The sequence below is a fragment of the Apodemus sylvaticus genome, chromosome 8 (assembly GCF_947179515.1).
Source record: "Apodemus sylvaticus chromosome 8, mApoSyl1.1, whole genome shotgun sequence".
NCBI classification, from domain to species: domain Eukaryota; kingdom Metazoa; phylum Chordata; class Mammalia; order Rodentia; family Muridae; genus Apodemus; species Apodemus sylvaticus.
In genome coordinates, this window is record NC_067479.1 from 3,141,362 (window position 1) to 3,155,528 (window position 14,167).

Consider the following 14,167-nt stretch of genomic DNA (forward strand, 5'->3'; position numbering starts at 1 on the left):
AGCAGGAGCCTCTGCTCACTGAGCCATCTCGCCAGCTCTCATTCAGTCATTTCTGACTGAAAAAAGTCAAGTGTGCATTTGAAGAAAACTTACAAAATGTGGATGATTTTAGAGAAACAAATACAAATGGTTCTGCATGCTGAAGGTAACCATTAGTCACATTCTGTATCTTTAAAATGTAATTCTGTTTGTGTTTTCTCAATAACATCACCCGGCAGTGGTATTGCATGTTGGCCTCTGGTTGTCCACAGGTCCTGAGGGTTCCTGATGTGGCCTTCAGGCAGCCAGTCAGACTTGTATTCATGGTGACAGTCTCACTTGCCATCTCATGGAGGTTAAGTTTCTGTTATTCCTAACATGACCCAACCAAACCTGGGCTTGTCAATGTCCTGAGATTGGTGGGTTTCCTTGTGCTGTAGTGGACAGCCTCCTTGCGGCCTTCCTCTGAGAACCGGACATGCTACGAGGGGCCGCAGAGAACTCACAGGCACAATACAGCTTTACCATTGTAGACAGCTCACAGACTACCCCCACCCGTTCAGTCTTGGATCCCTAGCTGAGAAACACTAGAATAGTTGGATGGTAATGTGGATTTCATCTCTGTGGTTATTCCATCAAGTAGACACTTGAGTTGAGCTTCAGACTTAGGCTGCCATTATTAGGGAGTCAACACGAGGAGTCAAAACTATATTTATTTGTGAGTCCTGGGTATCAAACTCAGGTCACCAAGCTTGGTAGCATGCTCCTTTCTCCACTGAGCTGGCTCCTCACCCACTGTCAGTGCTTTTCATGAGCCCAACTATACTGTTTTGATATACAGTGTATTTTCACTTAACATCTAGTAAAATTTGCAGAATAACGTTTTCCATTCTGTGGGTTTTGATTTGTGAGAGGTGCAAGGCTGGGAAACATTCCTGGAGAGCTGAGAGTGGTACCCAGAGGGTTATCAGAGGAGAAATCATCTCGCCTGGGAGGATTAGGGAGGCTTTCTGGGATAGGATGTCTGAGCATGAGCAGGAGCCTGCAGCTTCTCAGAACATAAGGTGGAGGGGAAGGCAGGGCTGAGGTCTAGAGCTAGCCTTCCTTAGAATAAAAAAACCCTAGGAAAATTCCCTAAGTTTCCTGTAACCATGAAAACATTTCATGGTTTTGAGTACCCAGCAGATAGGAATGAATGTATGTTAAGATTGTGACCTAAACCCTTGTCTGTGGAAGCATTCACTGGGTCCTGAGTTAACTCTGGTCCACTGTAATATTCTAATGTTGTCTTCTCAATGCACAATCCTAGGTGGGCTCTTTGTTGGAAGGGTTTAACCAGTAGGTGTGAGAAACCATTGAGGTCAGCAAGTTCAGGAGCTCAGTGATGTTGTTGTAGTTGGAATCCAGAGGCCTGACTTCTACCTCTTTATAGATCACTATAAAGGGAAACCTGGCCACCTGCTTCCTGTCCTCTGAAATGGTGTTTCCTCTGGGTGCTGTGCTGCTCAGATATCTTCTGCTGTCCTGAGGCATAGAGAAAACATCCTTTTCCAAGGCTTAGGGTGAGAGTGCGTATGCTGTCTTCAGCTTCCTTGGCGACTATGTCTGCAGCATCCTTGAGGAGAGCAGAAAACCATGGCTGAGGAGACACAATCGCCCCAGAATGTTCCTGTCCAGTGAGCTGGGCCACTTGAGGGTGCCAGCTATCTTGGGAAGGTGACTGTGTCAATTGGTCTGGGATGTAAGTAGAATTTTGCAGTGCACATCCTGTAGACACAGTTGAGAACCTTGTGGTACACTTAGCAGTTCTCCTTACATAAACCTCTGCCTGAGAAACTTTTTACAGGGTTTATTCCCTTTAGAACCTGGTGTGTTTTCTCCTATTGATGGTTTACATTAAGGAACTGATCACTCCTGCCTTTATGCCCTGGCTGCCTAGAAGTTCAGAGACAATCAAGTGTTTCCCCTCCTCTTGGTTAGAAAAGACAGTTAAAGCCCTTGCTTTCTTTCTTTTTCTTTTTTTTCTTTTCTTTTCTTTCTTTTTTCTTTTTTTAAAGAAAATACACACAATCCTTAAAACAGTGCCTACCTGGTGTCATGAACATGTGGCACTCCGAATAAGTATTTGAAAACAACTGTCAGCAGTGCATCAGTATAGGGGAATACCAGGACAGGGGAGTGGGAAGGGGTGGATGGGGGAACAGGGGCAGGGAAGAGGGCTTATTGGACTTTCAGGGAGTGGGGAGCCAGGAAAGGGGAAATCAGTTGAAATGTAAATAAAAAATATATCAAATGAAAAAAAAAGAAAACAACTGTCAGGGTCAACAGAGAGGACAGTGTATATAGATGAGGTGTATGTGTGTGTGTGTGTGTGTGTATACCTGTTCACGTAGGTGTGAGCTTGTGTGCATTCAGGAGTGTGAGCTCCTGTGAAGACCAGAAGTGGTTGCTAGGGTTTTGATTGCTTTTCACCTTACTTTTTGGGATTTCTCACTGAGCCTGGAGGTCTTCTATTCTGCTACTGGCTATCAAATTAGCTCCCAAATCCTCCTGTCCCTTCCCCCATCAGCGGTTGGTTTGCAGACATACACAGCCTGCCTGCTGCACCTGGCTTTTATGTGGGGACTGGGGATTCAAACTTATGTCCTCATGCTTGCTGAGCCATCTCCGTAGCCCCCTCTTTTTGGTTTTGAGACACCGTCTTGAAATGTAGTCTAGGCTTCAAACTCACAACCTGGGGTGCTGAGACTACAGATATGCCATCCCAATTCCCTCCAGCCACTAAAGGATCTATTTTTAAGTTGCTGGAGATCTTTGTAATGTATTGCAACAGCATGGTCGGTGGGATTGTCCTTTTAGGCTGTAAAGCCAGTCTCGAATTTAAGACTTAAGTATATTCTTTAGTTGGGAATAGAACAACAGTTACCCACAGGTGAGCATTCATGTGCCATTGTGTAGAGGCTGTTTAGTATTTCACTAAACTCCTGGACACCAACATTATCAGTAGTTGCTGGCTGATGTGTTTTAGTTAGAATAAGCAGCCAGTTCAGCATAGAATCACACTGTAGTACCCACACTGGACCCATCCCATTGCCCATGTTTGCCATGTGGCCTCTGTGTACATTTAAACATCAGTTTGCCCGTGTGAGAGACAGGGCTAAGTTACATGGAGTTTTGAAGAGTAGGTAAGACTGCAGACCATAAGCAGTGCCTTGTACGCGGCAAACGCTTCTCAAGTAACGGTCTTAACCCCGCGGATTACTATGGAATACCACTGCGGTTTGACAAATTGGATAGCTTGTCTCCTTAGAGTGCAGGAGTGCAGGAGTGGGGGGTGGAAATCCGAGGAAGATGGTTCTGTGAGCCACCTAGAAGGGCTTTGAGCTGTTGCTCATGTCTGTGTCTGTTTCATGCTGCAATGTCGACTTTCTAACCTCTTGCCTAGGACACTTCTAAATTTTAATTTCGTTCTTCTTCTGGCTTTATTTGAGACTCTCTCCCCCTTCTCCTCTGTAACCTTAGAATGGTTTTTCAAATTTATGGGTCCTATTACTTTGGGATGCAGCTTTGATTAGAAAGCCTGAGTTTACCTTGAAAGATAATCTATAACCTACCCTCTTCTATTTTTTTTTTTTTTCTTGTGGCAGGGTTTCCCTGTGAAGCCCTGGCTGTACTGGAACTCAAATTTGGAGTTCCACCTGCCTCTGGGTACCGAGTGCAGAGAGTAAAAGAGTAGTCACCACTGTAACCTACTCAGTTTCTAAATCTTGGATAGTTTACTTTCTTTCCTTTAGTTTCCCCCCCCCTTTTTTTTTCCAGGGGCGGGTCATGACCAGTGGGCCTAGAACTTCATATGTGTTTTATCAAGGGAGTGGTCTTGAAGTTCTGCTCCTTCAGCCTCTACCTCCAGAGTGCTGTGATTACAGGCATAGATCCCTCCCTATTCCTGATTTATGTGATGCTAAGGATTGAACCCAGGGCTTTGTGCATGCTAGACAGACACTACCAACAGAGCCACATTCCCAACTCTTTAAAAATGTACTTATTATAAAAGCTGGCTTTTGTTTTTTCTTAATACAGGAACTTACTTTTTTATTCTAGGCAGGCCTTGAATTGGTGGCAGTCCTTCTGCCTTAGTTACCCCCCTGAGTTGTAGAATTATGTGAACAACCACACCCAGCTAGTTAACCAATTTTTAAATGGACTTAGTAATTTATTTATTACACAATGGTGCCCATAGTCAGAAGGATTTCTGGTGTTTAATGACAGTGGCAGGTGCTGAAGGGGAGGAGGAGGGCAGCTCTGTACTGTGTGGCCGCTCAGTTCCCACTCAGTCCTATTGAGCTCTGGCAGCCTCAGTCACCCCTGGAGAGTGGCAGTGAGGGAGGCTGGGTTTAGATCTGCATTTCTTCTGCTGGCTTCTGGTCGAGACTATTTTTTACTTTGAGACTGTGGATGCTGTTTACTGATGAAATAAACAGGCACTAAATGGGAGGTGTTCCACCCAAAGGGCATCTTTTCATTTAACCCACCTGTAGAGCAAGCTTTCTGTGCATCTTTGTAGCAAACTCCTCTGTGCGTCTTTGTAGCAGACACCTCTGTGCATCTTTATAGCAAACTCCTTTGTGCATCTTTGTAGCAAACCCTTCTTGCATCTTTGTAGAAAACCCCTCGGATGCTTGTGTTCTGATTTTTGCTAGTTGATCTTTAAAAAGCTACTTCACTACGAATGTGAGGAAACAATAAAGATAGCCGACTTCTGCAAGAACATCAGCATTATCGCTCTTCTTCAGGATATCTTTGTCTTGACTTCCCATCTGTTTCCTATTCTTTGAGGGAAGAGACTTTCTGCTTTATGTTTCCACTCTGACCATCTCCATCTGGACACTGGGCAAACTACCTCCTGGCACACATGTTGCTGTGTGCAAAGAAAATATCCATGGTAAATGCTTTGACTGCATGGAATATTAACGTATCCAGCGTAGTACCATCTCCCTGGCATAAAACAGTAGATTCATGAGATTTGTCTACTGCTGTCAGTCCTGCAGGGGGAAACGATTTCTTCCACTGCACCTCTTAGAAACACCCTTGCTTGCTTGTTTGGTCCTCCTTTGATCAGGAGCCAAGTTCTTGGTGTTTAGCCATAACACAAATGAAAGCGATTTGAAACTGCAACTTTTAGACCAGCCCGGCGATCTAGCTGGGGGCTTCAGATCGGAAGTCATGATGAGGGAGCCTCACTGAGATCGGCAGGCTTCCTTCTCAATGCTGCACTATTTGGATTCACATTGATTTGGCCCACGCTGTGTGGAATAGACACAATGAGGCTGGTCTTTCATTGCTGAGGCAGTACACTGTGTATTGTTCTGTTTGGGGGTTGTTTTTCTTTGGCCAGCGAGCAGAGCCTCCCATTTTCCTAGCTGTAGTAACACCCCTGGAGGCTGGCCTTCTCAGTCATGCCTTCCCCACCCCTCAGGCTCCGCACTTCCAGCCAGTAAGCCTGACCCCTTGTGCCTGGGAAACAGGCTTCCTTTCCTTTCCCCGACCAGACCAGTGGTGCAGCCGGGACTCTCAGCTGTCCCTGCTGCGGGCTTTCAGATAGCAGTCTGCGTGGAGAATGCAGGCTGAGAAGTACAGGACGAGCGGTAGAAATGACAAGAAGGAGCTGGTCATCGAGTCCCCCCTGCAGTACAAGGATGTGGTTCAGGCAGACGTGGAGGCAGAGAGCTCGACATCGGTAAGAGTCCCTGTCCCATCCTGACGGGCTGTGCCTGTTCCTGAATGAGTCGGGTGACTCGCCCCTGGCTGACTTTGTGACTTGCCCCGCCTGCTTCTAGGGAGCCCTTCTCTCTACCGTTCCTTATAGATTGACCTAAAGTCTACTTCCACTCCTCCTCAGGAAAGAAATGTTGACGTTTGTGGGTAAATAGGTTTCTGGGAGGAACTTTGACTAAAACAATTTAGTATTGTTCACAAATTTTGTCACACCTAGCCACAACATTTTTTTTCAGAAGTCAACTGGGCGGGGGTTTGAATAGCAACAGGGGAGTTGGAAAGGAAGTATTTTCCAGACTTAAACCCTCCTGTTTGTTGTCTATTTGTGTCAGTGAGCAAACAAGGCAGGTACTGAGGAGGGCTTTAAGACTGCACGCCTTCTCTTCCTCTTGTTTGTTTTAATCAGGGGAGTTGTGTTGAATAGAGTCAGAAAGAATCTCAAGCTGATGGCAAAGTTGATGTTTTAACATTAGCCAAATCCATAGCAGTTTGAACAAACTCAAGTGCCTTCTTAGACTTGGGAAGGGAAGACCATGGAAAGTGATTGTGTTGCTAACCATCAATGAGTAGGCTGTGCTTCTCGTTTGGAATTTCTCTAGTACAATAAAGGCACATAATTTTTTAAAGCAAGCTGCAGAAACCAGCAGCATGCTCTGCCGAGGGGGACAATTGAGCCTTTCACACGATCTGTTAAAGGGATTGTCAAACTAGTGCCTAGTACCTCGGTGTGGCTCTTCCCAAACCACAAACATGGGAGTCAGATGTGGCTGCTCTAGGACTCTAGTGTTTGGTTTCCAATTTACTGCACTGGCAATTAACAGCTGTGAGGATGGGGGCTTAAACTTTCCAGGAGCAGATTTCTCCCTGACGGAACTGCTTTCCTGTGATGAGGGAGGTTACCTTGTATTGCGCTGCCTTCAAAACTGTTCTGCTCGTCCTCCATGGAAAGTCGGTCAAATAAGCTGGCTCCCCAGACCTCCCAGTTCATTTTTAACATGCAGATTTAGTACCCCTTTCTGCAATATAAAGTTTAAAACAGTTGTTTGCTTGTTATCTTAGATCCTCTTTTCTAGCCTGAGAGATAGCTCAGTGTATGGGGAGTAGCTTGAGTCACCTGCATGCCTCCTGGCGTGAGCTCCTAGGGAGGAAGGTGAAGGGTTCCTGGGTGACTATCCTAAAATGTGTTCTCTCGTGGTTCTCTGGATGTACAGAAATAGTTATGGAGAAGACCGAGCACCTTGCAGTCACATTCTGATTTTTTTCTTTCAAATAGCATAGAAGTGACTTCTCTTAAAAAACTGACTGCTCTTTCTAGTTTTCCTGTTTTCTGCGTATGTTGTAGTTCCTTGTTTAGCTCAATCCAGATGGTTCCACAGGGAATTGTAAAAGGCAAGGCTGGGGCGGCTACAGCTGTACATGGGGAAATGCTTCTTAGGACATGGAAACTTCTGGTCCTGCGGAGTGGTCCAGTTCTGTGCACCTGCAAAGGGGTGTGGAGAGGGAAGGAAACTGATACAACCAGCTGTCTTTCTTATCTGCAGGAGTTTCTCTTCCACAGAGGTAAACAAGATAAGAGGGAATATCAGATAGAAGCCAGGATGTTTAAGGGGGGCCTCACCAGGGCGAATCTCTTCGCTGGTGAAGACAGCTGCCCACAGCAAATGACGCTGCAGCAGGCTGCTGGGAGCACAGCTTGCTTCTCAGGGGAGCACTCTGGAGTGTGCAGACCCAAGATCAGTATGTTGGGGTGCTGATCGTTAGCATAGCACCGATAGCCCCTGGACTTGTATGAGAATCCCTGGGCCTGTAATTTGGGTGAACTATATGGAGAGAGGTTTAGCTACAGGGAACATAGGAAGTATGTTCCATCATTTAGGCAGTAATATTAAGTTATTATGTATAGTCTCTAGGAGAAAATAATAAACAATATAGAAGAGACAACTAATGGTTAATAGAGAATGTAAATTGCACCCGTTACTCCTGAGGTAGGATTCATCTTAAAGCCTCATGTATGCAAGGCCCCAAAGGTTCCATCACTGGGCCACACTGCAGCCCCTGAAAATAGTTAAGTGTAAAAGACAACCCCTCAAAGGTTGCTGTTGTTGCTAATTTGCTCTGTGTACTCCTGACTTGTCCTGTCTGTGCCTAAGAAAGCCCAAGTCTTCATAATCTGTCTGCTTTGGAAAGTTCACGAACGAGGCCAGCCTGGTCTACAGAGTGAGTTCCAGGACAGTCAGGGCTACACAGAGAAATCCTGTCTCGGAAAACAAAAAACAAAAACAAATAAACTAAAAATATTTTTTTTAAAAAAGAAAGTTCGTGAATAAAGAATTTTTTAGTGTTTTTTTTTTTTTCCAGAACACCTCTAGAACCATGTATGGATTTATGCATATGTTCGTGTGTGTGTGTGTGTGTGTGTGTGTGTGTGTGTGTGTGCGCGCGCGCGCAGTACCATGAGTGCACGCGCCAGTACCATGAGTGCATGCATGTATGCATGTCTATCAGAAATCAGGCTCAGGTCTCATCCCTCAGGTGTAAAGACCAGAGCTTAAATTCCTGTCCCCATCTTATCAGCACTAAGACTGTAAGAACACACAGCCTCATCTGCCTTTTAGCACATGGAGATCAAATTAAGTCCTCAGGCTTGCATGGCAAGCACTTACCAAGTTGCCTTCCAGCCCCTAATTCTTTATTTTTAATGACAGTGTAATTTCCCCCTTTTTATATCTTCTTTAACTGTGTAATTACTCAATTTGTTACTAGTTCTTTGCAACCAGTCACTATGCCACAGTGAATGTACTGGCCTATGAATCTTAAAGTGCTTTCTGAAAACTTACACTGGAAACTGTTTGAAGTTTCACCTTCCCTTGAGCTTGGCCGTGGTGTTTCCTTTTCTGGCCTGACATGTTTAAGGTTTTCCTGCGAAGTAAATGTTTTTTCAGGGCTATGAAAGCCATTGGTGGTGGTTCTGCTTTTAGCTCGAGTTCTGACATCCACAGCCTTCTGTCTCATTTCCCACCCAATGCTGGAGTTCGGTGCAGGCTACCACACCTGCCTGGAAGTCAGTACTCTCAACAAGAGCCAGTGCCTAGATGTCAGGAAACCTCCCAGACCAAGGGGTTCAGCTGGTCGGTGGGTCTCGTCTCCACATAGTTCTAGAGAGCAAAGGAGACAGATGTTCCTCAACTTACTTCCAAACCATCGGTGGTGACTGTGGCTATGGGTGACACGTGGGGAGTCCTCGGGGTGTTCTTGATGTCTGAGGGTCGTCTGTTCACACTGAGTACCACTCTCTGCCCTGCAAATGCTAACTCTTGGAAAGACCTTATCCTAATTGTTACTTTGCTGCCCTTGAGAGGAAAAGGGTGTGGGACTCCCAGAGTGGACTGTGGCTGAGATGTAGATCATTCAGGGGAGCTCCTGTGTGGGGTTATTTCTGTGAGGCAGGCAGGGAGGAGCTAAACTTCACATGCAAACAGATTTGTGTTTCCTCAGACATGTTTGCTTTTTTCATCTCTTTGTGGGGCTTAGCACGTATTAGCAGATTTGAGTTCTGATTCGAATGTTTGCAGTCGCACGTGATCCCTAAGCAGTGCGGTGGCTGCCTGTGTGCCCCTTGTAGAGACAGAGGTCTTGGCTTCCAGTGGCCCCATCGGTGCCCAGCTTCTACAGCAGAGGGAGAAGGAAGATCTAGGTCCTAAAGTGCAGTGTGTGGGCAAGGACTTCATAGCCTGGAAGACAGTCACGCCGAGAAAGGGCTGCACCTGCATGAGCTACTGTAAAAGGAAGGACAACAGTTGACATTATTTAATGAATCTTTTCTTGGTCATTTGTGTTTCAATAGTATGAGGTTTAGGAATGTTCCTGCCACCTTTGTGTGGTGACACATTGTAAGGTGGCCAGAATCAGGATGTGTACTGCCTGGGAGCTGCAGGCTCTTCACAACTCTGCCCGTCTTCTGGTTTTCTGCTTCATCCATTTGTCCATTAGCTCATTCAGCCACATGTAAAGAACCTGAGATCCACCATGCTTGCTGGGTAGTCACTGGGGACACACAGGCTGCCCTTTTCTGGGGCATTAAGGCCTGAGTAATGAAGGAGTTCCCTTAGGTGTAGCCACAGTGTGTGCTAATCTCACCCACCCTCTGCAAACACTCAGAGAACATTTAACTCATCCCCAGCTGGAGAAAAGGCCACAAAGTGTGAAGGTTAAATGTTCACGCAAGCCTTAGGCTTCCCAGTAGGCACAGGGGCTTCCCACTGTTCCTAGAACTGATTGCACAGGCGAGGTACCCACTCATACACACCTGTCTTACTTAGTAATGTGGGGATTTATGGAATGCATTCCTAGAAAGAGCAAAGGGACTGCCCTGATGGTGTCTGTCCCTCAGGGGCTTCCATGCCTCTGTCACTGCCTCTCTCTCATGCCAGGCTTTTTAGGTTCCTTGCTTTGTGGAAATGAAGATCGGTGTTCCTCTTATGGGTGAGGAAACTGGTACGCTGGGGTTTGGTAACTGGATCTGCATCTCAGAGAGCAGCGCTAAGATAGCTGGCTCCTGGTCAGGTTTCCTGAGAACTCTCTGTACCTGCATGTCCTCTCTCCCTCTTCTCTCTCTTACACACACACACACACACACACAGAGAGAGAGAGAGAGGGGGGGGGAGAGAGAGACAGACAGACAGACAGACACTGAGACTGAAGACTCCCATTGGGAAAGGTAGATAAGAAAGGGGGAAAAGTCTTCATTAAAACTTGAAAATTGCGGGGCAGTGATGGTGCACACCTTGTAATCCCAGCACTCTGGGAAGCAGAGGCAGTCAGATTTCTGAATTCGAGGCCAGCCTGGGTCTACAGAGTGAGTTTCAGGACAGCCAGGATTATACAGAGAAACCCTGTCTTGAAAAAAAAAAAACAAAAAACAAAAAACAAAAAGCAAAACAACAACAACAACAACCAAAAAAACCCCTGAAAATTGGAGAGAAGGCTGAGTGCTTTCTGATGTTACGGAGCACTGAAGCTCTGTCCCAGGACTTACATCCTTGTCATTGTAGCTCTAGGGAATCTGACACCTTCTTTCCCAGGGGTGTCCTCACACACATCCAGCATGTGCATATATATGTGCGTGCATATACACAAACTAAAATTAACACACACACACACACACACACACACACACACGCACGCACCCTAAAACATGATGGAGGTTGTTGGAGGTCAGAACGTCTGGCTGAATTATATAGATAAAGGGAATGATAGTTGTGTATGAAGCACCTGGAGCTAGTACATAGTTGAAGTACATGGTTGGCCTCCAGTGTCTTTCTTCCCTCGCTATTACATGGACGGGCTTCTCAGAAAGGTACACAGAAATGAGAGGCTCTCTGAGAACACGAAGACACTTGGCTTTCCATTCTAGGCTCCACCCCTTCACTGCGTGAGCCAAGATGGTCCTGAATGTTTACCCCTGTTGCTAGAATGGGCACCAGGGAACCTGGAGTCTTTGGAAGAGGCTTCTGTTAGCCCAACAAGACAGAAGAAGTATTCTTGTCAAAATTTCTGGCCACCCCTTCCCCACCCCCTGCCGAGTTTTGGTGATTTTCATCTCTTTGGTGAGAGGCAGCTGGTAGGTTGCCTTCTAGGTCTGTTCTAGAACATCCCAGGGTGGATGCAGGACTAAGGTCCTAAGGACTGGAGATTTAATTTCAAGCTTTAAGCTTAGTTTATGTAAAAGTGTTTGGTTTCGGGCTCGGGGGCTGTCCTGATTAGGATTACCATTGCTGTGATGAAACACCATGATCAAAAGCAAGTTGGAGAAGAAAGGATTTATTTGTCTTACACTTCTGTACATCATCAAAGGAACTCAGGACAGAAACTCGCACAGGGCAGGAACTTGGAGGCAGAGGCCATGGAGGAGTATTGCTTACTGGTTTGCTCCTCGTGGCTTGCTCAACCTGCTTTCTTATAGAACTCAGGACGATTTACCCAGGAGTGGCACTACCAACAATGGACTGCGCCCTTTTGCAATAATTGCTAATTAAGAAGATGCCCTACAGCCAGATTTTGTGGGGGAATTTCTTAATTGAGGCTCAGATAGATGATTCTAGCTCATCAAGTTGACATAAAACTAGCCAGCACAGGCACCATATATAGAATAATGAGGTAACATCTCATCGTGGACAGTGACTGAGTCAGGGGAGGCATAGAAGGGAGGCAGAATTTGGGATAGTGAATAGGAGGGTATTGGACACCCCACTTGAGCCTCCAAACTGCCTGTGAAGGTAATTTTAGAACTAAGAAGTCTTGGATTATAGCTGTTATTCAGTTTTTCTAGAAGTTTGAAATATTCTCTAATTTGATACAACTAATTCGGAATTATTCCTAGAAAGGCATTCTGAGGCTGAGGAAGTTTGGAGGGCTCTCACTCCTTACAGGTGTATGTATCTCTGGCCAGCAGGATCATGAGGATCCTGTCAGCCTCCTAGATTGAAGTCGATTCCCACAGTTCTATGTCCAGATCTCATTTCTGTGGAGACAGTTCCTCCCCAGGGAAGGAGTGCCAGGGCCCCAGCCCTGTGCTGAGGAGGCACACTTGCACTGCACGATGGCAGAACAGTTCCCTGGAGGTAGGAGCTGCACCTCACCTCCCAGGGCTCGGCATTGCCTGTTCGACCCACCACAGGATCTGTCCTTACTCTCCTTTGTAGAGAGTCTGAAGTGTGGCCTCCTTGACACACTGAGGCTGGCTTTGAACTTGGCTGTGGTGTCATTGCTCAAGGGCCACGCTCTTGATCCCTTAGGTCAGATGCCAGCACCCAGCTGTGATGCTAAAAGGAGCTGGAGGAAGCAGGGGGCTTCAGTTTGGTGTCCCCAGCAGCAAGGCTAGCACTGGTTAGTTGAGTTGAAACTGGTCGTCTAGTTAATGTTTATGACTGGACATCGGTGCAAAAGAGCAAACTTAGACTCCCAAGTGAAGCTCTCTCCTGAGTCCCTCTGTGTTGGTATCTCTTTTTGTCACCTGTACCTGTATCTTTCTAGAAGCCATAGCTGACATTTACAGCCATGTTTAGTGTTAGAGAACACTAGGAGTGACCTTCTCGTGTTGGCTTCCAGTTATTCTGATCCATTCTGTGCTTAGTGGAGACTGGAAAGACAGGGATGAAGATGACTGTTACCAGAGCAGAATGGTGCAGATAGGAGCTGACCCAGGCTCTCCCTCCTCCTGCTCTAGCTCACAGGGCCAGCTTTGACCACTCCATCTCTACTGTGGTATCATTGTAAAGACAAGACAGAATTTCAGAAAGTAAACATTTTCTTTGGGACACCAAGCCTTAAAAATAACAGAAATAATACGTAATTAGTACATACTTTAGACTTCCTGATAGTCAAAGTAAGGTAGCGTGAAACAGATGTCACTGATACCTTAGCTAAAATTATAAAATACTACTAATCTTTATAAAAATATCAAGGTAGTTATGCTTTCTTTTATTAAGACTGACATTAACATTTAGTCTCTGCCGATACCTCATCTGAACTCACAACAGTCACTGTGTGTGTACTGGACACTCACTGGGCTGGAGCTTACCTGTCGGTCAGGCTGGCGGGCCAGCAAAGCCCTAAGGACCTCCCGCCTCCATCCCCTGGGACTGGGATTATAGATGTGACACTATTATAGATGTGACACCATGCAATGCTTCTTTTCATGTTGCTAGGCGAACACTTCTCTGACCAAGCCAAGCCCCAGAATAGCTACATTTTAAATAATCATCAGTCACATGTAGCTAGTAGCCACCTTACTGAATACCATCAAATATTACATAAATTTACACATTTAGTCTCCAAATAGGAATGTGTTGTGGAGGGGGGGTGAGTCTCTGGATGAGGTAACAATGTATCTGTGACTCTGTAGGAAGAAAACAAATGATGTTAGTGTAAATTGAGGTGTTCCTTGCAAAGTTCACACCTAAGTGCTCCCTGGAGTGCAAGTGAGATCTAGTGCCTGATAGCACCTGTGTGTATCCACACACCTGAGCGTGCACTTCAGAGTAAGATTACTAATATTCACCTGGGACGTGAGTGTTGTTGGACAAGCACTCCGCTTTCTCTCTGCGGAGTGAGACTCAAGCCTCAGGGGCACAGGGTGGGCTCAGCAGTGCTCAGCCTGTGCTTCTGTCATCTCTGCATGTGTGCAGACTGGAGGCAGGCGTTGGGTTCGAGCTTCTGTGAGGGTGGGGGGCACCTCAGGGTCGCCTACCATCTGTGTGACCTTCCATCTCACTCCCCTGAGCTGGTTCTGTGAGGGAGGATGAATGTATCCTGGCAGGAGATGTGCCAGCTGAGGCTGACTGTGCTGGCTGCATGGGATGCTTGCTGTTTGGTTTCTGACCCCAGGACTAGGGACATATTTTACATATCAAAG

The 14,167-nt window shown here is 46.2% G+C and overlaps 1 protein-coding gene across 20 annotated transcripts in view; it reads left to right on the plus strand.

Annotated features, from left to right (window-relative positions):
- The window catches only part of Dock9 (dedicator of cytokinesis 9), a 263,468-nt gene that overhangs the window by 97,172 nt on the left and 152,129 nt on the right, over positions 1-14,167 (plus strand). For 2 of the 20 annotated variants that reach the window (XM_052190601.1, XM_052190602.1), the window contains exon 1: positions 5,515-5,716. The exons of 15 other annotated variants lie outside the window; for them this stretch is intronic. In XM_052190601.1, coding sequence (XP_052046561.1) covers positions 5,597-5,716 — 120 coding nt within the window. In that variant the 5' untranslated portion in view covers positions 5,515-5,596. Of the gene's footprint in view, positions 1-5,514; positions 5,717-14,167 lie in introns of those variants that run through there. 3 more of the 20 variants (XM_052190608.1, XM_052190616.1, XM_052190617.1) reach the window with 2 other exon arrangements.